At 41.6% G+C, this 27,893-nt stretch overlaps 2 protein-coding genes across 2 annotated transcripts in view; both read left to right on the plus strand.

The window, feature by feature from the left end:
• Positions 1-15,695, plus strand: part of jakmip2 (janus kinase and microtubule interacting protein 2) — a 43,078-nt gene extending 27,383 nt beyond the window's left edge. The window contains exons 13-23 of the mRNA XM_084073279.1: positions 120-182; positions 2,332-2,430; positions 9,047-9,148; positions 9,354-9,407; positions 9,519-9,584; positions 9,699-9,767; positions 10,117-10,194; positions 10,456-10,506; positions 11,289-11,441; positions 12,341-12,406; positions 15,529-15,695. Coding sequence (XP_083929405.1) covers positions 120-182; positions 2,332-2,430; positions 9,047-9,148; positions 9,354-9,407; positions 9,519-9,584; positions 9,699-9,767; positions 10,117-10,194; positions 10,456-10,506; positions 11,289-11,441; positions 12,341-12,406; positions 15,529-15,624 — 897 coding nt within the window. The 3' untranslated portion in view covers positions 15,625-15,695. The remainder of the gene's footprint in view (positions 1-119; positions 183-2,331; positions 2,431-9,046; positions 9,149-9,353; positions 9,408-9,518; positions 9,585-9,698; positions 9,768-10,116; positions 10,195-10,455; positions 10,507-11,288; positions 11,442-12,340; positions 12,407-15,528) is intronic.
• Positions 15,696-22,636: 6,941 nt separating this feature from the next.
• LOC311056742 (E3 ubiquitin-protein ligase rnf8-like) lies at positions 22,637-24,172 on the plus strand (the record flags this gene model as incomplete). Its single annotated transcript, XM_084073549.1, has 1 exon — positions 22,637-24,172. One exon carries the CDS (start codon positions 22,637-22,639, stop codon positions 24,170-24,172), a length of 1,536 nt encoding a protein of 511 aa, XP_083929675.1.
• Positions 24,173-27,893: the final 3,721 nt, after the last annotated feature.

Consider the following 27,893-nt stretch of genomic DNA (forward strand, 5'->3'; position numbering starts at 1 on the left):
AGAGCTTAAAGCCTAATGCATACACAGCAGTAAAATGGTGTTTGATGTAGATTGGCACAAATGCAAACACATTTTTTCATTACTTTTTTAATATTACTCATGTTTTTGCTTTTTCTCAGGACTCCAGATGGGTGGAAGAGAAGCAGCTCTTCATGCGGAGGAATCAGGAGCTGTTAGAAAAGGTTGGCCTCAACTTTGCGACAGTCACAGTACAGTATTATAACTAGAGTCTCCCTTAGCAAAAAAGAGTATACTTCAAGTTCATTTTATCAAGTATACTTAAGTATAAGTATATGTATACTAAGTATACTAATACAAATGTACTTGTAGTACACTAGAGAGTATACTTTTTTTTTGCTAAATTGGAACATGTTTAGTTTACAAAAGTATACTTTCAAGTATACCACAAGTACACTCATCTATATACTGCTAGTGTACTAGTTATATACTTCTAGACCACTTTGTGGTTCATTGGAGTATACTTTAAAGTATATCCTCAGTAAACTACTAGTTTACTTGTAGTTATACTTCAGGAAGTATAAGTATAAGCCTTAGACTTTTCTCTATACTTTTCAGTATACAACAAGTATACTAGTCTCAGGATGTTTAAGTATAAGCCTTAGACTTTTCTTTATACTTTTCAGTATACGACAAGTATAAGCCTTAGACTTTTCTCTATACTTTTCAATATATGACAAGTATACTTAAGTATACTAGTCTCAGGATGTTTAAGTATAAGCCTTAGACTTTTCTTTATACTTTTCAGTATACGACAAGTATAAGCCTTAGACTTTTCTCTATACTTTTCAGTATACAACAAGTATACTAGTCTCAGGATGTTTAAGTACAAGCCTTAGACTTTTCTTTATACTTTTCAGTATACGACAAGTATAAGCCTTAGACTTTTCTCTATACTTTTCAGTATACAACAAGTATACTAGTCTCAGGATGTTTAAGTATAAGCCTTAGACTTTTCTTTATACTTTTCAGTATACGACAAGTATATGCCTTAGACTTTTCTCTATACTTTTCAGTATACAACAAGTATACTAGTCTCAGGATGTTTAAGTATAAGCCTTAGACTTTTCTTTATACTTTTCAGTATACGACAAGTATAAGCCTTAGACTTTTCTCTATACTTTTCAGTATACAACAAGTATACTAGTCTCAGGAAGTTTAAGTATAAGCCTTAGACTTCTCTTTATACTTTACAGTATAAGACAAGTATACTTAAGTATACTAGTCTCAGGAAGTATAAATATAAGCCTTAGACTTTTCTTTATACTTATCAGTATACGACAAGTATACTAGTCTCAGGAACTATAAGTATAAGCCTTAGACTTCTCTTTATACTTTTCAGTATAAGACAAGTATACTTAAGTATACTAGTCTCAGGAAGTATAAGTATAAGTCTTAGAATTGTAGTACTTGGTAGTCTAATTAGTATACTTAGACTTGTCTTTACACTTTTCAGTATAAGCCAAGTATACTTAAGTATACTAGTTTTAAGTATATATATCTGTCGAGTATATAAAAGTAAACGTAAAGTATACTGTCTCATTTTTAGTATAAAAGAAGTATACTTATAGTACACTTTAATAAACTGCTTTTTGCTAAGGGCTGCCTTTCATGATCATTTTGACAATAGTGCACACACAATGTATCACTGTTTATTTGCTGGGTTATGTCAACTAGGGCTTTCACCAACTAGTGGACTAGTCGACTAGTATAACCACTAGTCGACCTTGTTGGTACTAGTCGAATAGTTGAAGATTTTTTTTTCTTCTTTTTAATGCCATAGTTATGGCCCATCTTACTATTATTATTATCCTCCTGACTTCATTTTTTATCAAAAGGGGGTCAATAGTATGCCCAATAAAAGCCTATATTGGGCAATGTGCTGTGCTGCTGTGCCAGAAGCGCTTCCCTTAAAACGCCATAAAAATAAGGGCAGGAGGATAATAATAATAGTAATATAGTAGTTTGGCATTAAAACAATGCCCCCATTTTTTTTCTTTTTTTTCTTCTTAATGTAAATTTCGACTAGTCGACTACCACTGGGTCAAATTAGTCGACCTGTAAAAATCTCTAGTCGTGAAATCCCTAATGTCAACCAAATAATCTAATAAGAATTCATGCTATTATGGAATCCTTCCCACTATCTACTATCATAGTATTATTAATAGTTCTAATACACGTTTGTACAATGGAGTATAAATAAAGCATAAGACATGACATGGGGACTAGTGAAAATCAGAATAACTACTAGTCATTCATAAATAGTGACTTTCATAAATGCATAACCTGCTCCATTCTCTGTGCTATGTCCAGGTGGATAAATTGGACGTGGAGTCTAATCGTCTGCAACAGGAGCTTCAGGACTCCAAGGACCAGAATGAACTGTTGGAGTTCAGGATACTGGAACTAGAGGTGAGACCAAAACATTTCATACTGTAGGTGCCTAACCCAAATTTAAACATCGATTCCACTCACCACAAAATTATGTCAACCATATGGCCAAAGAAAAACGTTGGTCATTGCACGTTTCTGCAAATCGTGGAGTGCCTCAACGGCAGGTGCACCGGATGGAACGCCAATTAGCTGTAAAATCACTGCAAACCACGGCCTCCTGTGACTTTTTGCTTTAATATACTGTAGTATACCTAACAGATACCTCAGTAACCATATACTTTACAGTCCCATAATTTCCAGGTATTTACCAGGAAAGTAGATGGTAGTCAAGTATATTTACAACTAGGAAAGTTCCCATAATATGTGGAGAGTTAGTACCACGGGATAACTAATCCTAATAAGATATAGTTATTAGGAAATTATCCATAAGCAATGGTCCTTGCATCCTTTTAAGACTCTCTGGACATTGCACTGGAGGACTTCTTCTTGACTCTCTGGACTCGTTCAATTGGGGAGAAAGGACAGCATTATTTTAAGCTTCAAATCAGTCAAGCAAAGAAGATGTTAAGGTCAGGGAATGCCCTTCAGCCCCTCACCATCACCACCGCCACCCTCCATTTTCCTTTTGCTCTTGTCAGCTCTGCTGGTGGTCACGGCTTTAATCCCTTTACACGCACACAGTTCCCTGCAGGAAGAGTGCTCTCCACTTTATCCTTGTATAGTTGTGGTCCACCTCGATCTCTGTCTGAATCTCCCTCTTTTTTCTCTTTCTCAGTTCATGCGTGTCCCCTCTTGTAAATATCAGTGGCGTTTTGTTAAGAAGGGAAGTGAGACGGCTACAGATAAGGAGTTTTTGGCCTGATCCCAGTGTGAGGGTGGGCCCTTTGTGTCCAGCCAAGTATTTTACAGGCAGTGTGTCTGGGTTTTTAGCTGACCAGGTCCACTTAGCATCACCCTTTTTAAGCTCAGTCACAGAGTGATGATTAAATTACATTGTTTAAAAATGTGCAAAAGAAGAGTCATGTATCATTGAGCAGATGCTAGCACGTAAATATGAATGCATGATAACATGCATGAACCCATTATGAATAATATAAGAGATTTATAGCCAAAAGTATATTCATGGAGGGTTAGCACTGACTTTGCATAAAGATTTTTTTAAAGCTTATCATGGCGCTTCCACCCATTGCCCCATTTCTTTTCATGCACGCACACAACCCCAAAACATTGTCATCAAATGCCCCCTGAGATTTGCTGTCTACTGAGCATTTTTGTTGATCTTCACACGTTTTCTGCCTTTTGTTTAGCTGATCTTTGTCACTGTTCTGTACAGGCTCAGCACTTAATTAAACCTTAACACTTTTGTTTTGGGTGCTTTGTGCAGCAATACACTGACAAAAGACATAACCTTAATATAATGTCTGGCTAACATAGTCAAACAACTCAAGTTTGAGGGTGGTTAATGTTTATTACAATGTTTATCCACAATTAATGGATTCACAAGTTTGACACCTAAATGCTAAAGCACTAAAAAGGTGGGCCTGATGTAAAGGGACAGCCAACCACAAGATTACTGTTTTTTGTTCCATTTCATTTCTCCCACTGGTGCTGTGTAGTGTGCACCCTACCCAGTCTGTGTGGTTCTCAAAATAAAGGTGAAGAGGGATGTAATATTTTACTGCTGATAGATGTGGCTGTCATGGGTGCATTAGTCAAACTTCCACATTGTCAGTAGAGTTTGCTGACACTCCTACACACCTGTACATCACATAACATTCTTTAGTTTCAGCTCATAATACTTCACCTACTTTACCAATACTATGCATGGAACTCAGATCAAACACTGCAGTGAGGTAGATATGAGCTGAATTGTCCAATTTACCACCCTGAACCACTTTCAACCTGGAGTTCCTATTTTGGGCATGTCAATTATAGGCGAACATTTTAATATTTACAAATGTCAAAGAATTTCAGAATGTTCTTGCTCAAGCTATTCGTCATATGAAGAACTATATGCTTAAGGGGTTAAACAAGACCACGCATGTTGTAATATTGAACAAAATATTTCCCAGTGAGATAATTTAGCCCAGATGTAACAAAAAGTGTGTATAAGATTAAACCAAATGTATACATGGACATACTACATTCTAAGAAAAAAAAACAAGTGTGTCATTCTTGAAAGTTTATTTTTCATCTTTGCCCAAAAATGTTTAGGAATTCACAGGCAAATGTTGACGAGTCACATTTTCTTATCTTAATTGATAACATGCAGCCAAGAGATTAACAAATGTCATAAAAGATACACAATCAAGTCAAGAATGAAATGTAGTCAACCCAACAGTCTCAAACAGGGAAAGCTTGCCTTAATTGAGAACTCCATTTGCCATATTAGTCTTTGGTTGTACAGTACTTTCTTTATGACGTGTAAGGTTAAGTTCTTGTGTTTCAATAGATTACATCTTTGGCACAACCGTTAAATGTCTTGATATGAAATGACAGTTGACTGAAAGTAATATGTTACGTCCCTGTCTAGGGGAAGAAGGGATGAAACCGGTTTTAATTAATAACTTAAGATATTTTATATGAATTAAAGACACTTTAACTAAATCATAAATGACACATGGAGCAACTCAGAGAAATAAGTATAATCACCCTAAATCTAGCCTAAATTCTCTACTCTAATCTAACAAAACATGACTATACAAAAAGCTGGCTAACGTGGCCCATTGTGTTCACATTGCAAGATGACTACATAGACTCAAAACCTAACTAATACAGCGAACAAAACAAAGTGCATGTGTGGGTGGACAGCATTACTGCAAAATGCTGCCATAGATCACTGGTGTTTGAAGGCTTTAAGTAGTCTTCTCCAACCAATCACTGGAAGCAGTGGTGATTCAGGACATGGTGTGTGTGTGTGTGTGTGTGTGTGTGTGTGTGTGTGTGTGTGTGTGTGTGTGTGTGTGTGTGTGTGTGTGTGTGTGTGTGTGTGTGTGTGTGTGTGTGTGTGTGTGTGTGTGCGTGTGTTGTATCTGCACTGTGTCCAGTTTGTCATTTGGTGTGAACTCTCAAACTAATGTGAATGTGAACTGTAAAGGTGTTAAATCATGACAGCATTAATGTCAATGAATGAATGTTGAAAAGATTGCAATTCGTTTTTTCTATGAAGATCTCTTGACACAAAATGGATTACTTTATGCTCAATATATATATGAATATACTCAATGATTATTCCTGCATGCATGTGACAGGGTAACATTATCAAAACTGTCTGTCTATGTTTTGAATTTTTATGAAAGAATTAACCTTAAACAGAAAGAAAAGTGGTTAACTTTTGGGTCAAAAAGGTCAACGGTCAAGTTCATAATAGAGAGCTATGATAGGCTGGTGTGGGCAAGGTTTGCACCTCCATTTAACAGTTTGTTTAAGTCCTTAAAAGATTGCTCAATAGCACACAACAGGAGGCTGTCATGTACTGCTGAACTGAGGATATTTAGATGCTAATAACACTGCTTCACATCATGTAGCAGTTAAACATCGGGGTCAATCAGCATGAATTCTTCATGCTGTGAGCAGTTTAAAATGTAAAGAAAGATAAAGATAAAGAAAACTTTATTGTCCATTAAATTGACATAAAATGGAAATTTGTCTTTGGCACACCAGCAGTCAGTTACAACAATAAAACATTACAAAAATACACAGGTGCATTAAAATACTATATAAAAAATGCACTCACATTAACACAACAACAGTCGTCATGAGCAGTGGCGATTTAGACTATTTAAACATTTTCTTATTTAAAATGTCCACAGCAGTTGGCACAAACGACATTTTGTAACCCTTCTTGTTTGCTAATATTGCCCTAAGCCTCCTGCCCGATGGCAACAAGTGAAATTCAGTGCAAATGTGTAGAATAGAATCATGTAAACTTGATACTGAGCTCTTTCCCGGACCATTTAACTCCAAAACAATGAATTTACACAAATACTGTATATATTGTACCATCCATCCATCCATCCTCAGTTGCTTATCCGCAGTCTGATCATGGAGGTAGCAGTTCCAGGGGACCTCATACTTTCCTTTTCCTGGCCACATTAGCCAGCTCTGACTGGGGCATCCCGAGGGGTTCCCTTTGTCAGTGTGGAGATATAATCCCTCCCCCACCTGTCACTTGGTCTACCCTGTGGCCTCTTCCCACCTGGACTCCCTGGGGGGACGACCAGGAAGCATCCTTACTGGAAGCGATTTTACTCTGATGTCATACTCTATGATTGTCTATTCAGTAAGTTGTCAGGGTGATAGCCGAGTAATCAGTGTCACTTAGCTGCTAATGCTAGCCTAACAAGCTGTTGGACACAGTACCAACCAGAAATTACTCAAGCCAAAACTACCCACAATTCAGGGCAACCTGATGTGATGACCCAGTTTAATGACCCAATTTCCCATTACGGATCAACAGGATTTTCTCTGATCTTTTTGAAGTAGCCAAACATGGTAATTAATGACCAAAACACGGCACTAAGCCTACATTCTGCGAATCTTTGGGATTCTGCATGTTTTAAATGTAGTTATGCTTAAATTGATGTGCGCTGTGGCATTCTACATTCCATTCACGTGCTGAATTTGTGTATTGAATTCATTTGGCGTCTGCTATGTGGAGCCACCTCATGAGTCCCTCATTTGCTTCACCTTTTTGTAGGCCGGAGGATGGTAGATAGTGGCCGTCGATTTGGGTGGGTAGGGGTGTTTTTTTGTCAAGTAAATGGTGCATTTATATAGCGCTTCTATCCGAAGCACTTTACATTGATTGTGCCATTAACCCATTCACACACACATTCATACACCGATGGCGGAGGAAACCATGCAAGGCACCAACCTGCTCATCGGGAGCAATTAGGGGTTCAGCGTCTTGCTCAAGGACACTTCGGCACTAACTCTAGGGGAGCGCCCCAGCCCGGGATCGAACTGGGAACCTTGCGGTTTTCCAGTTCCCTCTACCCGGCCACTCTACCCCTGAGCCACTGCCGCCCCACCCTGAGCCACTGCCGCCACTGCCGCCACTGCCGCCCCAAGTACATTTGAAATTCATACTCTACATTTACCCATCCTAACTATTAAGAGCAGTGGTGGGAAACTATTTTTAACAGTGCCAAGGGAACAGTTATGGGTTAAGTGGGACACTTCTGACACACAGGCTGGGGACGAGCTGAGGGTTGAACTGGCTACCATCCTATTCCCAGACGTCCTCTCTACCCACTCATCCATGGCTGTCGCTAGGACATGCAGGGCACCACATTTCACCCAAAAGTGTTTGCTTTCGGTCGTCCTTGTGTCTAATGAGCTGAGATGATCCTTGGTGGCTTGCAGGGTTCAGTGGATGTATTACCTTTACAGATGAGATGAAAACGGTTGGGTGTCTGATGAAGCAGCCAGTTGTGAGTCTCCCAGTGAGGATCCCAGTTCAAATTCGGCATGTCTCGCATGTCTTCCATCTGTTTCCTGTCTCTCTACACTCTCATATCTAAATACATTAAAATATAAAAATCAATATTCTGTAGTGTTGATCTCTTTTGACATTGATTTTGATTTGAATGGAAGGGAAACACTTTTAATTCCAATCATTACCTAAGACTAAGCACATTAAATGCTGGTTATAAAGCTTATATAATGCATTAACTCAGAGTATCAGACTCTGAAAAGAATTGGCATATGTAAGGGAAAGGTTCTGATGCCTTCTCGCTCTGTGGCTTTTTGTATTTTTTATCCATCTCTGTCTTATAACTCTCACACATTTATTCTCTCTCTAAGTATCTCTCCTGTTCTCTCTGTCCCTCCCTCTGTCTCTCTCGATTGTTTCCTCCATCTCTGTCTTCTCTTTCTGTCCCTCTCTCCTCTCTGTCCCCCTCTATCTCTGTCTTTCTCCCTCTTACACATACATACAGCACATAAACAAACACACACTGTTCGTGTCCACAATTCAGGGTCTAAAGGCTCGGCCATCACTGTCACTAAGTAATTACAGTTTTCTCCACTGTTGAAACAGTCGGCTAGTGGTGTGAGGCATTCTGCCGTTAAGACCGACGGGCAGGCAGGCAGCTAGCCAGCCAGCCAACCTGTCAGTCAGGTAGTCAGTCAGCCAGGCAAGAATTCAGCTGACAGTGCTCTTTGTGCACTTGTCTTGCTGCAGTGCAGATGTTGAATCAAGCCGGCGAGGGATAGGCCTGCCCCCTAGTGTTTACAGAGGAGAATAGTAGTAGAGGCCCCTCACTGCTCTCACTCACTAGGGAGTTAACACTGCAGTATGCACGGTGCAATAATTAATTCAAGAACAGCAGTACTGGGGTGCCTGGTGGTTCAGCCTGTTAGTGCACAGAGCACAATGCTGCTAGTGAGTCGTGAGAACCCACGTTCAAATCCAACCACACTCTTGTCTTGCATGTGCCTCCTCTCTCTGGCCTTGCACATGAAATAAAGGATAAAACTATGCTGGATAAATGTCATTCTTTTATTTTTGACAGGTCCTGATACCCAGAAGAACTCTTAATAGCCAGTTTTTTTTATTTCTTTGCCTCATAAAATATGCATGGAGCACTGTATATAAAATCTCACATGTCAATCTTTCTTCTCTCTGTAGGAGCGAGAGCGGAGATCTCCTCCTTTCAACCACCTGAGGATGCATCCCTTCGCTGAAGGAGTCAGCGCCTTACAGATCTACTGCATGAAAGAGGGAGTTAAGGTGCAGTGCACAGCGAGAATTACAACCTACATAACATCACTCAACAGCATTATAACACTGTGTAATGCAATGCAGTGTAATTGTCTCAATCCTGGTGGGCTGTTAGAGCAGCAAGGAATGAATATAGAAAGAAAATGCAATTAAAGGAATACTTTGAAACTAATATTTAAGCCTGAGGTTAAATGTAGTTTATCACCCTACACAGGATGTGTGTATACCAGACCTCATCAAACTCCTAGATATCCTGGGGGACAATGGGGTAAGTCGTATGGGACTTTGTAATGTCACATGACCCAACAGTGTTGGGAAAGGTGTTTCCTTGTTAAACATGGCCAAAATGTATGTATATGTTTTTTTCTCTTTTCTTTAGAATCTACGAAATGAGGAACAAGTGGCGATTATTCAAGCCAGCACTGTTTTGTCGCTAGCTGAAAAGGTAAGCACTGAATCTGTCTGCCTAGTTGTTTCCATTGATAAATACATAGTAAACATTGAAACGTCTCCAGCACTCTGGCTGACCTCTGTATTTGTTGTGTGCGTCGCCCTCTAGTGGATCCAGCAGATAGAGGGGACAGAGGCAGCGTTGCACCAGAAGATGATGGACCTGGAGATAGAGATGGTGAGTCCAGACAACTCTTGTGGAGATTTAACTCAACGTATGAAATAAAAAATATGAAAAAGCATACATGACAGTATTTGGCCTGGTGAGAGTCCATTAACTATATTAACCCTGCCGTCCTTATTTTGGGCATGTCTTTAAAGGCATACATTTTCAAAATGTTCAGGGTTTTTCGGAATTGCTCGGGAATAGCAGATCTACAAGATCTTGTAGATTGGCTATTTTTGAATATCTGAATTATAAAATATATTATTTTATAATAATTGTTTTATTTTTGTATAAATGATCTATACGTCTATATTAGTGTCATGTCTGGCAGTTGAATTTGTGTGTTCATGTGGTGATACAGGAGATGTTCTGTAAGCAGAAAGGCTATCTAGAAGAGGAGCTTGATTACAGAAAATCGTCCTTGGACCAGGCCTACATGGTGAGAGAAAACTTTTGCATCTGTGTGTACAGTACATGTTCCAATACATGTTACAGTACATGTTTATTTATGTGCGTGTGTGTGTGTGTGTGTGTGTGTGTGTGTGTGTGTGTGTGTGTGTGTGTGTGTGTGTGTGTGTGTGTGTGTGTGTGTGTGTGTGTGTGCGCGCTTTGAATGATTGTGTGTTTGAGAGGGTATCCTGTGCATACGTGTCTATTATATTGAAATTATAAATCTTACGTTCTTGTCTTTGCTCCGCAGCAAATCCAGGAGCTAGAGGCCACATTATACAATGCACTGCAGCAGGACAAGGTGAACACAGCACGTTTATTAGACCTGTACAAGCTTTAAATATTCATTGTGTTATCTGCTTAATTGACTTGAAGAATTTTGAATCATGTGAATCTATCAAACTCATAAGACTACAAAGAATGTTTTTGTTATAGACACAATGCGAGGAGATTTTGATTTTAGAGGGATGAAGTTACTTAGGAAATCTTGAACCATGATCTTATTAATTGTGCTAAAAAAAGTTATATTTATGTTTTTTATGCTTTAATTGGCTCAACTCAAATTTGGGCCTATTTTTGGGTCACTCACCAATTTAGGGTCAATCCTCTGGTCCCCCTCTTAGTCAAGTGGCAGAACAGACAGAACATGTACACTTACTGTACATGCCAATGCAATTCTAAATTGGCAGAATCTTTCTATGTCTGTCTGTCCTTCGCATATCCTGAGAACCGTTAATCTGATTTACTTCACACTCGGCGGGTAAAAGTGTATTGATGAGGATCCATGGGAGTACAGTGTCTCGTCACTAGACTAGTGTGAAGTCGATCGGATGAGCGTTTCCCAAACGCTGCAAGCAGCGCTTCCAGGAGCCAAGCAATCGGCCCGTTCTGAATGGCCATGCCCCGGACAGGCACTGAACTAGTATAATAAATCCCTGGATAAGATAGAAGCAACTACGATTTTCCCCTTTAGCTTTAAATCCGGACACTTGAGTATACCTTTTTGAGTCCCCGTAGTTTTGTGATTATATATACAGTACACAGCAATACAAATATGTCCTAAACTCCCCACGCTGCCTGCAGGTGATCAAATACGGCGAGCCACTGGACGAGCTGCAGAGAGACGAGCTGCGGAACGCCGTGGAGAAGCTAAGGAGACAGATGCTGAGGAAGAGCAGAGAATATGACTGTCAGATCCTGGCAGAGAGGATGGAGCTACTGCACCAGGCACACCAGGTGTGTGTGTGTGTGTGTGTGTGTGTGTGTGTGTGTGTGTGTGTGTGTGTGTGTGTGTGTGTGTGTGTGTGTGTGTGTGTGTGTGTGTGTGTGTGTGTGTGTGTGTGTGTGTGTGTGTGTGTGTGTGTGTGTGTGTGTGTGTGTGTGTGTGTCTTGAAGGCATGTGAGTAGGGATGGGTATCGTTAGGATTTTTACGAGTCCGGTTCTGCTTATCGGTTCCGGTTCCTAGCGGTTCTATATTCCGTTTCTAATATGGTAAAAAAAAATAAGAGGTCAAATGTTTATTTAATAGGGATGTGAGTGTCTGTATGTGTCCTGTCATGTGCACACACACATACGTTAACCATGTATGTATGACTATATGTAGTAGTCTCGCGAGCCAGACTGTTGCCTCCCACAATTTTCAAATGCTTCCGTCATACAGTCTGGAACATGGAAGATCTGAAAATGATCAGAGGATAAAGCGGATGTGACGCCTCCTTCCTACTTCTGTTTCGTCTTTACAGTCACACAAATGTATCTGAATATAAATCATCTAAGCACTATATAGTCTTGCTGCTTAGCAGAAATAGAAATTTAAAAATCAATGTAAAGATAATGTAAGATATATTTTCGTGATCGGAAATGACAAACAGATGACAGCTTCCTGTCTCGGATTTCGGGAGGTTTAGTTCCAGACTCTATATAGCATTCAGAGATGACTCAGCAAGACTAATGAGAGTTCATTTTGTTTTGTGGAAAATGTGTATACAGTACATAGATAGTATTGTATTGAAGCCATGAAGGAGGATGTATAACAAAACTGAAGAGGTCAATTTGAGTAACACGTTGAGGGACGTGCATTTTCTGATCCACAGTAAGCCCTCCATCTCACCTTGTTTCTCTCTGACTGTTTTAGAGAATCCGTGACCTGGAGGATAAGACAGACATCCAGCGGAGACAGATCAAGGACCTGGAGGAGAAGGTAATCTTTAGCTATGCCGTAGTTATACAGTAGTTAGTTATACTTTATTGATCCCTGCAGGGGAATTGGTCCTCTGCCCACCGGAGTACTGGGCAGCCACTGAACAACACCCAAGGACCAGCTCTAGTTCTAAGGCCAGTGCCTTCAAAGGGCACTGGCAAAAGTATGTACCATGTGGAAGAACTCCTTAGAGAATGGCATCAGTTAGTTTCAAACCCAGGACCCTCTTTCTCATGAATGTTCAACTTTAATGGAAAGAGCATCCGCCTACTCAAAAGGTTTCATTCCGTTTAATCATTCCTAGCTCCTGTGCCTCAGTCAAGTCTGATACCGTGTGAGCAGTGTGTTCTTTTCTATTTTTGAAAGTTACGCTTAAAGTTTTATGAGATAAAAGTTATTGGTTCGCTCAGAGTTCTTAATGCAAATCCTAAAGGATTAAATATTCAAGCATGAAGACAGTTAAGGTAGTGCTACTACCTTTTATACTGTATGGAGGAATGCCTACAGTTAATTTATATTATTTAGTCAAAATTGCAGTTTCCATTTAGTGCCAAATTGCACTAGGACCATTCTGTTCTGCTCGGTCTGAAGTTCTAGACCATCTGTGATAATATGGCAGTTCCTCTATAACTTTAACCTGTCTTTTTCTGTGCTTTTCACTAACATATCTTGAGTGTCGTTCTAATCTCTCTTCCTCTTTGTTCCCCTCCTTTCGTTCTTCTATTCTGTCTGTCTGTCTGTCTGTCTGTCTGTCTGTCTGTCTGTCTGTCTGTCTCTCTCTCTCTCTCTCTCTCTCTCTCTCTCTCTCTCTCTCTCTCTCTCTCTCTCTCTCTCTCTCTCTCTCTCTCTCTCTTGCCCTCTCCAGTTTTTGTTTCTGTTCTTGTTCTTTTCTCTTGCCTTTATCCTTTGGCCTTGAAGTCTGTGGTGTGTCCTGTTGCAGAGGTGAGTCCCGTGGGCCGTGAAGTCAAACGAAAACCCATCCTCATCAACATACCTTGGTCAAGTAGTGTTTGGAAATACTTGATCCAATGTAATGAGTAATCGGGAGTTTACAGTATTAAGATAATATGAAATTAGTTGAATTGACATATGAGATGAGATCAGAGGCCTGTACGATGAACCAAGTTCAACAAACCCAGGATATGTTTTAGTTACTTACTTTTTCTGCTTTTATTCCCCTCTACACTAAATCTCTTTGTCCAAAATAGCCCTTGCGATGCGTTGTGTGCTTGTCTATTTCAGCAAAATGTTCACCCCATAATAGGGACGCTAAGGTTCATGTGGATAAAAAAATATGAAAAATGTAAACATTATACCTATGCTATCTATGCTATCTAAATTACATTTTAGCCTTTGCATAAGCCTGCAAGGTGCTACGGGCTAAGGTGGAGTCTGAAGAGGTGAGTCTTCAGATTATGGCGGAAGATTGGGAGTGAGTCTGCAGTTCTAATTGCAATAGGGAGTTCGTTCCACAGTTTGGGAGCCAGTAGGGAGAAGAGTCTGGGAAGTGGTGGAGCATTGTCTCAGATGTTTAGGGAAGGTTCGGACAGCTTCCCTGTGTTAGCTGATCTGAGTGAGAAGGAGGGGTTGTAGGGTTGGATCAGGCTTTATGGGGGTGCCATACCTTTGGTTGCTTTGTAGGCCAACATCAGTGTTTTGTACTCTGTGCGGGTAGTAACTGGGAGCCAATGGAGGGAGTGGAGAAGGGGGGGAGACGTGAACATTTTGGCCAGTTAAATCTAGCACAGTTAAAGTCGGTTTTATACTTAGTTGCGCACCAGTGTCGCACACTGAAAACTGACGACCTACAAGCTTACAACGTTTCGCTGGGCACTGCGTTGTGAGCTTGTACTGTAGATTTGCTATTTTCTGTGAACGGCACTGGCACAGCAGTAGCACACAATGAAGTATAACATATTTATCTCACTCCCTCCGACGAGAATCTATACCTCTCATATCAATAATCATCAGGGAAAATTAAAGGGTTTTGCCGCAATCTGAATAGATTCAGATTCTGAATAGATTGGTCAGTAGTTGGTACTTTTATATGTGAATTCTCATCTCAAACTTAACCTGCTCCAGAGCGTGCAACATAGGTTACCATGGCGATGTATGTACCCCGACAAGAAGTAAAACACCATCAAAAATCTTTGATGTTGAAGTTACCTCACCCCCAAATCCAGCTTGGCAGTACAGGCCCAGATCACATCAGATCAGCTGCTTTTCTGCAAACTGAAAAGATTATTTTCAAATAGCATTTGACTCATGTTTGTCCTATTCCATGCCATAGTTTTGTCTGTTGTCATCTCTCTTTCCGTTTTACATGTTTGTCTCATCATCGTTCCCTTTTCTCTTCACACCCATCTTTTGCCGTTTAATCATTGTCTCATATTTCTTCAATGTCTACAGTTAATTTCTTCTCTGCAAGTTTTGCCCCGGGGCCCAACGTTTGTGTTGACCAGTTTTGACATGAACTAATCTCCATTAGCTTGTATTTTATTTTTTTATTTTGCTCATGTCTATGTTCTCTCATCTCTTGGAAAGCATGTTTGACAGTAGTTTTTAGCTGTAGCCAGTTGTCTTTTCCCTGCATGGGCCATGTTTCATTTGAGCCTTGAGCCCGGCTTTCCAAAGGGCTCCACCAGTAATCATTAAGTATTCAAATTGAACTCCACTCGTATGTTCATGTGAAGTAACTGTAATGTTGAAGACTGTAGTCAATATCTGTCAAGCTTACAGTTTATGCAAGGGATAATTGACGGCCAGCCGGTCACTGTTGAGAAATAAAAACCTGACAAAAACCCGACAGGATGATTATTAAACTGTAGTAGAGTTTACTTCTAATTAGTAACAGCTTGATCAAATGTAGAGGGCATGAGGGCTGCTAAATTGAGACTCTCCTTGCACACTTTAACAGTTGTTAAAATTGTGTATATTTTTTGTATATTGTATTGATAATTCAATTGTCCAATTTGTTAAGTGCATTTTCCCTGGTAAAATACATTATTCTGAGACAAATATTACAGAGGATGAGCACACCATAACTCTAACCCCTAACCCTTGGACTTAAATAAGCATATGGCCTTAACTCTGCCTCTCTCTCTCTCTCTCTCTTTGTCTAGGTGGTTTGGCAGCTTGGAGATATAGTTTGTGACTGCAGTGTTATTTATTTTCCGGCAGAGCGTGGAGCACATGGTGTACGTAGTGGTGGCTGCTAGTGTCCTGATGGTCACCTCTGTCTGTAAGGGGATCAGACAGTCACAGAACATATTTGGACCCGTTTTTGTTTGGGTGCTAGGTGTGGGGGGTGGGGGGGCGTATTTCTCTCTGTCTCCGGAGGATACACACTCTGGGACGCCGTCCTGGGGAACGTGGAACCTCTCTCTCCTCTCAGCTGGGAAGAAGAAGAAGAACCGGAACAGGTCAACACAATGGAATAAATACACATAGAGGCCGATACTGGCAAAATGTCAAGATGAGACGACTAAACGGACACACACACACACACACACACACACACACACACACACACACACACACACACACACACACACACACACACACACACACACAGACAGACAATTAAATCACATGTACTGTAGGACACGTACACACATGCACACAGCACTCACACCCACATGCACGTACGCAAACAATCAGTTGACAAAACCAAAGCAAAGTCTAGGAGATGTTTTCTCTGCCATGCAGGGTAACAATACACTATCAGACAGGCAGACAGAAAGACAGACAGACAGACAAACGGAACAGACACATAGCTCAACAAACAGACACACAAAGGGGGGAAGGACTCCTTGACCTCACTGAACCACGCCCCCTCTCCTCTTCTCCTGTTAGTTTCTTTCCAAACCTGACAGAACATTCCTCTCAAACGCAACCTCCAGGTGGACGCGCAGCAGGCAGGCTCTGGCTCTCAAGTCAGCTCAAACTGGACACTCCTCTGCTGGCCTCAGCTCGCTCCTCCTCAGGTTGACAGACTCAGTGTGTCTACAGACGAGACATCAGTGCAAAGACTTTTGTGCAAAGACTTGTTGACTCTCTTAACTGTAGGGGGACGGACATGGGTGTAACGCGAGTCTCCGCCAGATAAGAGGGAGCAGAGAGACAGAGAAAGAGAGAGAAAGAAACGAATATAGAGAAGAGAAGGATTTTCCATGCAGGAGTCCCATGCTGTAAGGCAAGCCCACCTGATCTGCATTTCCACACAGAAGAATCTAGGGCTTGTGAAACAACCTCTTGTGTTTGTTTTCCCCCCCTCAAAGAACCAGCAGAGCGAATGAACTTGAATCTCTGGTTTTATATTTTTTCTCTACTTCCTTTCTCTTCTTTTCTGTTTTGTTTTGTTACAATTCTACCCACAGTCAGTCGCTGCATCCCCAAAACTCTCCACGCAAGACTCTGTCCCTGAATCTGTACTGCTGTGTATATTATATATATATATACATTTGTTGATATGTACATGTGTCTCTGTTATTTCCAGTAGTCACTCTTTCTCTTCTTTCTGTGAATAGTTACACCTCTCTATTCTCTCCCGCAGCTCGAACAGTTTCTGGCAGTTTATGAATTAACTCGAAAAGGTATATGAATTGCTCGGGTTTTATTGTGGTGACGGCTGCAGAGATGAACTTTATTTCCTTAAAGATTATAACAGGAAAAATATTTGGAATATGAACGTTGAATATGGAATATTTGCCAGTCCTTCTTCCCCTTTTGTGCCATCCCTTGTCTCTCTTTTCTACTGCTAAAGGATGTGTTTCTCTGGTTGACCAGCAGGGGGTTTGGTTTTCGTCTGACTGACATTCAACTTGCCCTTTTTAAGTTCAATGTGATAATCTATTGACAAATCTGTAAATATGTCCTGTCCACGCTAACAACTGAACGTCTTCGACTGGCACCAGCCTCTAAGTTGAAAGTCTGTTCAAATTCAAATCTAATTAGGTCTACTTTAGCACTCAATAATCCAAGTCAGGTGACTTTCAGTACAGCAATATTATGGTTACAAGACAAGTGGTTATTTCAAGAGCTGACAGTCAGATGGCTAAAATACACTGGAAGACAATGGAATTTAAATGTACCTCAGTTTTCTCAACCCCCCCCCCCCCCCCCACCGCCAACAAGAATGCTGTAATTTAAAAGCAGTGCAATGTAACGTATCCAGTTCCCCATCCCTTCTTTTTAACTAACCACAGTTCATTGTTACTAATACTTTTTAAATGCTATGACCCCCCCCCCCCAAAAAACACACACACACACACACACACACACACACACACACACACACTGGTGGGTGATTGGATTGGACACCACTTTCTACTCTACAGTACACCCCTTTAATGTAGGTCTCCACCCCTTTTCCAAATGAAATAGGAGAAAGTTAACGTAACACTATACCCGCGTTAACGTCTCTGCTCACTCCCTAAGCTAACTGTGTCCAGACTCCTGCAATATTAACTACCTGGCCCTGCTTGTTCCCAGTGTACCTGAGCTAGTGTATCCATTAACCCCCCCCCCATCCCCACCCTGGCAACATCACATCACACGTCTAGGGTAGCCTATTTTGGCATCTCATTACATTGTCTACCTACTGTACTATGGCCCTCGCTCACTTTATCTTATGTAGGGGAATGATTGAGACTATTTTTGTGCAAACTCAGCTAATCTAGCTAATTGCCTTAAATGCGCTTTCCCCTTGTCAATTTGTATGTTCCGTTTTTAACGGTTATTTTTTCAGGCGGTTGATATCTAATGTAATCTATATTGTTTTTATTTCACAGAGGATTGATTTATTTCCCCCTTCTTTTTTATCGTTACCCCTTCTGTCTTCCAATAAGAATTTAACCCCTCCTACTTTCGTGTATATTATTAAATGAACAAAAGAAAAAGGAATAATGCTGAAAAAAAATAAAGTTCATGGCCTTTGATCTTGAATGCGAAGGTGTTTATTTCATGTATTTTTGTATGTGTATTTCAGTGTTGAATTGAAGGTAGGTAATTTAGGCAACTGGGTTCCATTCGCTACTTTCATTAATTTTACCCACGCTTTATTCATAGGCAAACTTTTGTTACATTATGAGGCAACTGATGTTTTTTGAAGGGAACACATAATCGCCACATTATAACACCAAGTCAGATAAACGTAAGGGTTATCAACTGTCCAATGTAGGAAGCACAACTGACTGTCAGTCCATTTCACCTGATACAGTGCGTGCTAATGAAAGTGACAACAGGTCCAATGGAGAGGCAAAAGCAAAACAACCCGCAAAAAGGCTCGCTGATTCTTCTCTAATTGTGTATTCTGCTTGTGTCCTTGTCACTAGAAGGGTGCTGTTTTTTCCTTTTTTCATCTCCTCCAGGATGGCACATCCATTTAGTCGCTATATGGTTTGCTGTCTCTAGCGCAGGCAGGAGATGCCAGACGTCTAGCCATGCATTGAAAAAGGACAGCTCTACAGGGCCGTAGAAGAGCATCAATCCAGCAGCAGGACCGGTATCTGCCTCTTTGTGTGAGGAGGAACAGGAGGAGCACTGCCAGACCCCTAAAAAATGAACTCCAGCAGGCTACTTGTGTGTACGTTTCTGACCAAACTGTCAGAAACAGACTCCATGAGGGCTGGCACGAGAGCTCATCGTTCTGACGTCCTCTAGTGGGAACTGTGCTCACAGCCCAGCATGTGCAGCTCCATTGGCATCCACCACAGAACACCAGAATTGGCAGTTCCCCCATTGGCGCCCTGTTCTCTTCACAGGTGAGAGCAGGTTCACACTGAGCTCATGTGACAGACATGAAAGAGCCTGGAGACACCATGGTTAACATTATGCTGCCTGTAACATCATCTGCGGAGGGTTGCACACAGACCTCCATGATATAGCCAACGGTACCCTGACTTCTGTTAGCTATACTGGGAATACATCATCAGAGCGATTGTCAGACCGTAGCCGGTGCAGTGGGTCATGGGTTCCCCCTGGTTCAGGACGATACTTGGCCTCATGTGGCCAGAATGTGTAGACAGCAGTGGTGGAAAGTAACTTAGTACATTTACTTAAGTACTGTACAATTTTGAGGTATTTGTTACTGTTTGTTTAGTTGAGTATTTCCAATACTTTTACTTCTACTCCACTACATCTCGGATCCAAATATTGTACTTTTACTCCACTACATGTATTTGAAAACTTTAGTTACTACTTACATTGTAGATTTTGATTATTATTACAAAACATACATTATCCACTTCAACCCTATATACATTTCAGCTATTTGAAAATAGCTGAGCTTGTAGATATGCTATTTTCAAAACTTGTATACAATTTTAAAACTTGTGAAATGGGACATTCTGCATAATGAGTACTTTCTACTTTTGGTACTTTAAGTACATTTTGATACCAATACGTTTGTACTTTTACTGAATTCAGGACTTTTACTTGAAAGTAACTTGTATTTCATTGGAGTATTGATACTTTTGCTTAAAGTAAAAAAATTGAATACTTTTTCCACCTCTGGCAGACAGTTCCTGGATGATGAAGACACTGATGCTATTGACTGACCCTCTCATTCCCCTGAACCCCCCTAAATCCAATTGAGCGCCTGTAGAACACGTATATATCGTTGCATCTGACGGACTGTCCAGGAACTCACTGATGCCCTGATCCAGGTCTGGGTAGAGATCCCCCAGGACACCCGCTGCCGACTTATCAGGAACATGGCCAGTTCTTGGGAGTGCATATAAAGACACGTGGGGGCCATACTGAAAGCTGTCAAAGTTTTGATCAATCAGATCTTCATCCGGACATACAACATGTGTTGCCATGATCAAATTCACGCATCACAGATTAGCCTGTGATTAATATATTCACCTGTAAGTCTAATAATTCAGCTAAACGATCATGGGACATGCCTACTTGAATAAGCTGACTACATGCCCTCTGCCAACCACCCTTGTTTGTTCTTAAAGCTATACACAAGGTTTTCAAAAAAGGCATTCATAAATAGCACAATAGATAAACATCAGATCCTCGTAAATTACAGCCACCATTTTGTTCTACTGTTGAACTTCACCTACTAGGACTGTCATGATCGTGACATTTTTGTCGACGATTAATTGTCATACAAGTAATTGTGATTAATGACTGATGGAAATATGAGATTTCTGTTCATTTCATCAAATTGTGTTTTTATACGGATGAATGGAAATGATTATGGGAAATAATTGTGATTATCTGAGATAATTGCGATCATTCAATTATGTAATAATTGTGACGGGCTTACTCTGTTCTTTTTTGCCTGTTCTCATTGTGTCAGTTTGCTGCTCAGGGTGAGAGCTCATTCAGGTCAGGAAGAGGTAAGCTACATCTGTTATTTGGTTATTACAGCATCTGATGTGCTCTGCACATGGTCCACTTGACATTCTCTGGACAGTAATTATTCAGAACAGCTACCCACTCTGTCTTTTCTGTCATTCTCCAAGGACTACATTTATTTTACATTTTACGCTTCCAGACAAATGAGACAATTACCATTGGCAGCTCAAGCATGCATCCAACGGTGTTATGAAACAGGAGTTGAGGCCCTTGTCTGAGAGTTGGACTGATGCGTTGGAGAAGACCTACCTGTTCCCGAGGTAAAAGTTCACCATGGTTTTGCCACATGGCAACATGAGGGGTTTCCACGATTTTCATTCTGTTGGGGGTTTTGTTTCTGTTTTGTTCGCGTGAGATTCAGAGGACATCATAGGAGATTTGGTATTTTATCCAGGATAAGGTCTGCTTTTTCACTTTAGTCCTGGTTGTTTTTGCCAATTCCAGAACATAAAAACAGGGAGAGGTAGATTTCTGTCCCATGGACCAGCCCTGCCAGAGGATGTCTGCCAAAGACGAGCTCCACTATCTGCCCACTCCGCTTTCAGCAGCTAGTATCACTGACACATCCATCCCTCTCTGAGGCTATGAAGTTACACACCGTCTGGCATGGTGAGTGAGCTTATGCACAGCATTCAGCATTCAGTCACCGACGAAAGTAATTATGCTGTACACAGTTTAAAAAGTAAAATAAAGGTCTCGTCATCTAACTATAAATGCGCGAAATCTCTGCGCTCTGCGTGCCTCTGTGTCGTGTCGCTGAGGACCCGAGGGAGTGGCGGCCGATGTGAAGTCGGTCGGATCAGTGGTTCTCCAAAAATATCTATAAAACCACAAATCCCCTTATATGGAGATCGCAGATGTTAGCTGTTAGCAATGGGTATCAAGCTCAATCTCAATCTATAAATATCTGATATATCTAAATGCATGGTAAATGGTAAATGGTGCATTTATATAGCGCTTTTATCCAAAGCGCTTTACATTGATTGTGCCATTCACCCATTCACACACCGATGGCGGAGGAAACCATGCAAGGTACCAACCTGCTCATCGGGAGCAATTAGGGGTTCAGCGTCTTGCTCAAGGACACTTCGACACTAACTCTGGGGGAGCGCCCCAGCCCGGGATCGAACTGGGAACCTTTCGGTTTCCAGTTCACTCTACCCGGCCACTCTACCCCTGAGCTACTGCCGCCCCAATAGAATCTCTGTATGTATATGTGTCTTTATGTCTGTCTCCCGCATAAGTTGAGCACAGGTCCGACCAATCAACTCCACCTTGCTGTGCTTATCGTCGAGGACCCCAGGGTGTATTGTGAAGGTTGGACAGGCGGTTGTCCAGAAACAAAAATCTCCGTCTCTGTGTCTGTCCGTCCGTCCGTCCGTCCGTCCGTCTGGTTGTCTGATGTCATTAATGTGACGTTATTATTCTGATGTCATAGACTGGCCTCCAAGTACTATGATAAAGGGTATTGCACTAGTACTTTGACAACGGGTCGGGTACAATGGATACTCTGACAACAGGAACAACGGGTATTGCATAACGAGGGGCATCGTTCCCAACGGGCATCGTTGGCCATTGTTCCCCTAGTATACACTTAAAATCTAGAACTGTTGTCTCAGTAGCACGAGTTAATAATGACACATGTTTTTCGTTCTTCAAGACCAGATCAAATTATCCCGGCATAAAGATTGCACGTGGATCTGACAAAGTAAAAAAAATAATTAGGAACTTTAAAAGGAGTGGCATGACATCACAACGTAATGCTAGTAGTATTTAATTAGATGAATATAGCATAGCAAATATAGTCTATAACAATAAACCTTCTCTTGTTTGTAGTTGGTAATTGAATGAGGTAAGATGTATGTTGAGGCGTCTGATTCCTCTGCGGCTGAAGAGGACGAGAACAGTGACTCTGAAGTGTGGTGTTTGACACGAGTCGGAAGAAATTCACATTGGCTTTGCTTGTTCGACAGTACGGAGATTAGTGTCGGACGTGGTCTGAATGTCACCTACCAACTTTTATCTCCAACCAACCCCCTGATGATCTCCAGACTGCACTGCGTTTTCAAACAGAGGGAAGATGGGCAATGGACAGTGACTGACCGGAAGAGTCTTAATGGTGTTTGGGTCAATGGAAAGCGCATACCTGCTGAGAAACCACACCACCTACAGATTGGGGACTCGGTACAACTTGGTTCTCCAATAAATGACACCATTGAGTATGAGTACCTACTTAGTCGTCGGCCGAGGAAAGACATTAAGCCATACCTAGCAAACATATCAGGTGAGAATGCAAATGAATCCTCCATATTAAAGAGGAGTAAGAGGAAATACAACAACATTACTGATGAAACTGAGCCTTTCACCTCGCCCAAGCCCAAGCACTATCAACGTTCTACCCCAGACCATTCACCTGCCCAGTCTTGCCCAGTACTGGAGGACCAACTGAGGGCGGCTAGACCAAAACAACCACATGTCTCTTGCTCAAGCATACATATCCACGGAATAGACTTTAGTTCAGAAGGCTCCAGTGATCCTTGTGATTTGGACAGGTTGCAGAGGTTCAGCCAAAACATCCGGATGCTGAGGGAGCAGGTCGATGACACACAGAAGCAAGTAGCATTGCTGAAGGGAGAGCCACCGCAGGGTGACCTGCTCAGGGAGGAGCAGTTCAGGGTGCTGCAGCCTCAGCTGCAGATGCTCATCGAAGAGTTGGTCCTCTCTCGACAAGGCTTTAAGGAGGTTCTCCTGGCCAAAGACAAAGAACTGCAAACGACAAAGGAGAGAGCACAAGCTCAGAAAGAGGAAGTAGTAACCCAAGTGACAGAGGTCCTGAAGAGTGAACTTCAATGCATCATTTGCACAGAGCTCTTCATAGAGGCAGTCATCCTGAACTGTGCTCACAGCTTCTGCATGCACTGCATCAGGGAGTGGCGCAAAAGAAAAGATGAGTGTCCCGTCTGCCGACAGAAGATCCTGTCTCAGACCCGCTGCCTGGCACTGGACAACTGCATCGAACGCATGGTGGAAAACCTCAGCCTCGACATGAAAGCCAGGCGCCAAACCCTGGTCACAGAGAGGAAAGTGTCGGTGGTCCTCGATGAGGACAATCGAATCTTCATTGAGTCCACTAGTTCCTCCAGCAGTAGTTCTTCCAGCAGTAGTTATACTGCTGGAGAAACTGATGATGTTAATGATGTATTTTTCTCCAATAGTCCCTACGATGAGGATGAAGTTCTTTGGGAGGAAATTGACAGTAGCATCAACTCTGTGCCCTCTGTGAACTCTAGAAGCAGCGTGTTCCTGGGTAACATCAACTCTGTGCCCTCTAGAAACAGCGTGAGCTCTATCTTTTTCTTCAGCACTACTGATACTGAGGAAGAGTCCGAGTAACTGGAGGTTAGTTTACAGACAAGCTTGCCCTCTTTGTAGAGGTCCAGTGCTGAAATTTAAGTGTGAAGTTCGTTAATGCCTTTATTTTTAGTTAAGTTACGTGTCTTACTTGTATTCAACATAGGGCAATTATTAAGATAAGTTAGGTCAAAGAAAGAAAAAGAAACGGCGACGCTCCAATGTGGACCTCAGACTCCATGTGACCAGCCTGTGAGTGTGGCGTCATCTATGAAATATTTATGACGTGTGCCCAAATTTGGGCAAGGTTTCAGCCTTATCACAGGGCCCCTGACTTCCAATATAACTTTTAAGTTGGATATTAAAAAAGTATAAAACATTAAAAAAGTATAAAACATTAAAAAACTAGAACCAGGAGACCTGGTACTGCCAGACCCCTAGTGGTTGAAATCTGAATGGCCGGGCTTCGCATGACGTGTGTCCCTTCTATGTCCCTTCTATGACGAAAGGGGGACAGACTTTTTTGGCTGGGGCCGGGGGACAAAGTGACATACCATGTATGGAGAAAACAGATACAAAGCCTCATGTAAGCCCGACCCCTTGGGTCTGGCAAAAATAATAATCATCTAGGTACTTCTGTGGCCTACTGGCAGCATGCACACACAGACCCTATAATAGATGGTGATTCTTGCAGAGCCACGCCTTCAAAATATCAACACATGAGTAGCAATGCTTATTGTGTAAAAAAAAAAAATTCTACCTGTAACCCAGCCATAAAATAAGTTATACTTTAAATAGTATTAACATCATTTAATGGATGGTTTGTTTAAAAAGTGTTAAAAGCCTTTAAAAAGGTATGTGTTTTGTTTAAAAACGTAATGTATAACTCATGACTAATTCATTAGGAGTTTTGTTTTGTTTTGTTTAAAAGCAATGTTTTCTTGTTTATTCTGACCAGCACTTATGGGGTTAACATTCCTGTGGGGAACGTAGCTAGTAGAGTGTGTTGCTGCCCGGACGGGAGAGAGTTGGGACACATGAAGAAAGAGAGGGAACGTAACGTAACGAGTGGTTTCATTCAGAGACATTCTGCATGATAATATACGTTTGCAGTGCACAGACCTGCGTGTAATTTGTGTCTTACATGAGTGTTTGCACAACAGTCAGTATAAGAGGACAAGCTGCACGTTTGGAACAACAACAAGAGGACTTTCTACACGAAATTCAGAGACTGTTGTTTTCTGTTGTGCTAAAGGCTAACGTCAATGCTAACAAGCTCACAGTGAGTCTAGAGTCAGTTCATAGCACGTGAACAGTCGTTTCTAGGCACAGTTTAACTTCCACAGTTGAACTGTTAAGGTGATAGTCTGTTGTTCTCTACTGGAGGACACAAAGAGGACAATCCAAATAGAGTTTCAGCAACCAGGGCTTCACAAATAGTTCTCTGGCAACGTGGGATGAGAAGATTGTGTCTGGACTGCACTACATGCTAGCCTGCTACTAACCTGCACCAGTGAGTGACTGTTGGAGTAACCAGGAACATTAAGGTATCATTCTTTTATTTCTGCTCACCAAGGAGTGAAGGGGCCAATGTGATTTGAGGCCACAACGCACACAAGCAACGACCAGGCCTGCAACTCAAGGGTTTTAAGTTAACTTAGAATAGTTTTGCCGGCTTTAAGGTGTGTGTGAGAGTGTGTGTGTGGGCCCACAAATTATTATAGTAGTCCTTAAGTGACTTGGTGTTGGAAAGAAGGGTTTTACATTTTGGAATAATATCTTTGAGAAGGTATATTATTTTTGGTATTTTGCATCAACAGTATATTGTGGTGATTTTATATTCCTGAAAGAAGAGGGGTATTTGTCTTTAAGGTTTTGAACCTGTATTATTGTTGAAAAGAACATTGGTATTTGTTGTTTACATTTATGTCTATTATATTTTCTATTTTGCACCAATCATTGCACAAAGAACTAAATAATTGATATTCTATTTTTCTAACTACTTGGTTGTGTGAATTCATTTCATTGTTACCTTTTAGTTAGAGGGTCCATTTGGTTACAGACCTAAGTATTTACAATTGAAGCTAAGAGAGGCTAATTTAATGTACTTTGGGTTAAAAACTGCATGAAAAGGTAAATTGATAACTGTGTGACTTTAAAAACTGCTTTTGCATGTATTATTATAAAAGAGATCCAAGATAATTAATACTGAGTTAATCAGAGTTAAGTTAAATTTATTTAAAAGAACTCAAAAGCCCTCCCCTCAACCACCTGACGATCGAGGGGACCGCTACATAAAATGGAGGCACCACTGAGATAGTTTTGGATTTCTAATTAATAAATATAATAATAAGAAAAGAAAAAAAAAAAAGTTACATTACAAAGTTAATTTACTAGCAGTGTAAAAATGGACCACGCCGCGCTAGTGTCAGAGCTAAAGAGCTGGTGTCGTGGTGAGGGTTTGGATGTGACTCATGCCTTGATGACCATCGTCCCTGAAGATGTCCCTGAAGACAAAGTGGAAGAAACCCTTGGAACCGTGAAGTGTTTGGGACGGGTGCGTGTCAAGGGAAAGAATTTCAGTGACAGACTGAACCGTCGGATGGTCTTGTGTGAGACCAAAGAGACAGTTAAGGATCCGAGTGTTCCTCCTGAAGTTGTGCCTATTGATGGTGGAGAGGCGTGGCCTATTATCATCATAGGAGAAGCACAGGCAGCTGCTGAAGAGTTTAATGATAAACTAAAAGGGCTGTTACAGGCTGAAGGAAAGACTATTGAGGACCTTAAATTACTCTTCCCCAGTACACAACCGCCCACAAGCTCCACTGAATCCATATTGCGTGCCGTCGGTGATTTGTTGGACAAGACAACAAAACCATCTGATGGTGGGAATTATGTTCGACTACGCATGTTCTCAGGAGCCCTACCAACCCCACCAGGTGAAGAACCATTTGACCATTGGCTAGAGCAAGCATGGCTTATGGTGGAGGAGACTGAATGCTCTGACAGAGAGAAAAGAAGAAGACTAATGGGAAGCTTGAAAGGGCCAGCCCTAGAAATTGTAAAGGCAGTGCGACACGTCAACGCTGACGCCAGCCCAAAAGAGTGCTTGGAAGCTCTCGAAAGTGCTTTTGGAAGTGCTGAGTCCGGAGATGATCTCTACTTCGCATTCCGACTGATGCAACAGCCAGCAGGAGAGAAGCTATCTGACTTCCTCAGACGCCTAGAACGGTCTCTGGCGAAAGTAATACAGAGAGGTGGCCTTCCTTCTAGCTGCATGGATAAAGCCAGACTGGAGCAACTGCTGAGGGGTGCTACTGCCTCAGATTTGATGCTGATTCAGCTGCGCTTGCGGGAAAGGAAGACAGCCCCGCCAACCTTTCTACAGCTCTTGAGTGAGATTCGCACTGAAGAGGAATACGAAGCATCTAGGAGGAAGCTCAGTGCCTCAGTATGCAGAGTACATGCCAACCCAGAAGAGGATATGAAGCAAGCTGAGATCCAGAGCTTAAAGGCTGAACTAAAAGAGCTAAAGACAATGGTTGCATCAGTTGTGACCAAACAAGCCCACTTCAAGGAAGACACAGAGGCTACACACATGAGTACGCCACCTGTCCCGGAGAGCCACCAAGACTCTGAACTGGTTGCCTTGAAGAAAGAACTGAAACGAATGAAACAGAAAGTCAAGAACAAAGTAACTGAGCCAGATGCTGCAGTTGCAGTTTCGACTATGGAGGCTTCAAACCAAGTCTCTGACTCCCCC

The sequence above is a fragment of the Gymnoscopelus microlampas genome, assembly GCF_963454915.1.
Source record: "Gymnoscopelus microlampas genome assembly, chromosome: 12".
Classification (NCBI taxonomy): domain Eukaryota; kingdom Metazoa; phylum Chordata; class Actinopteri; order Myctophiformes; family Myctophidae; genus Gymnoscopelus; species Gymnoscopelus microlampas.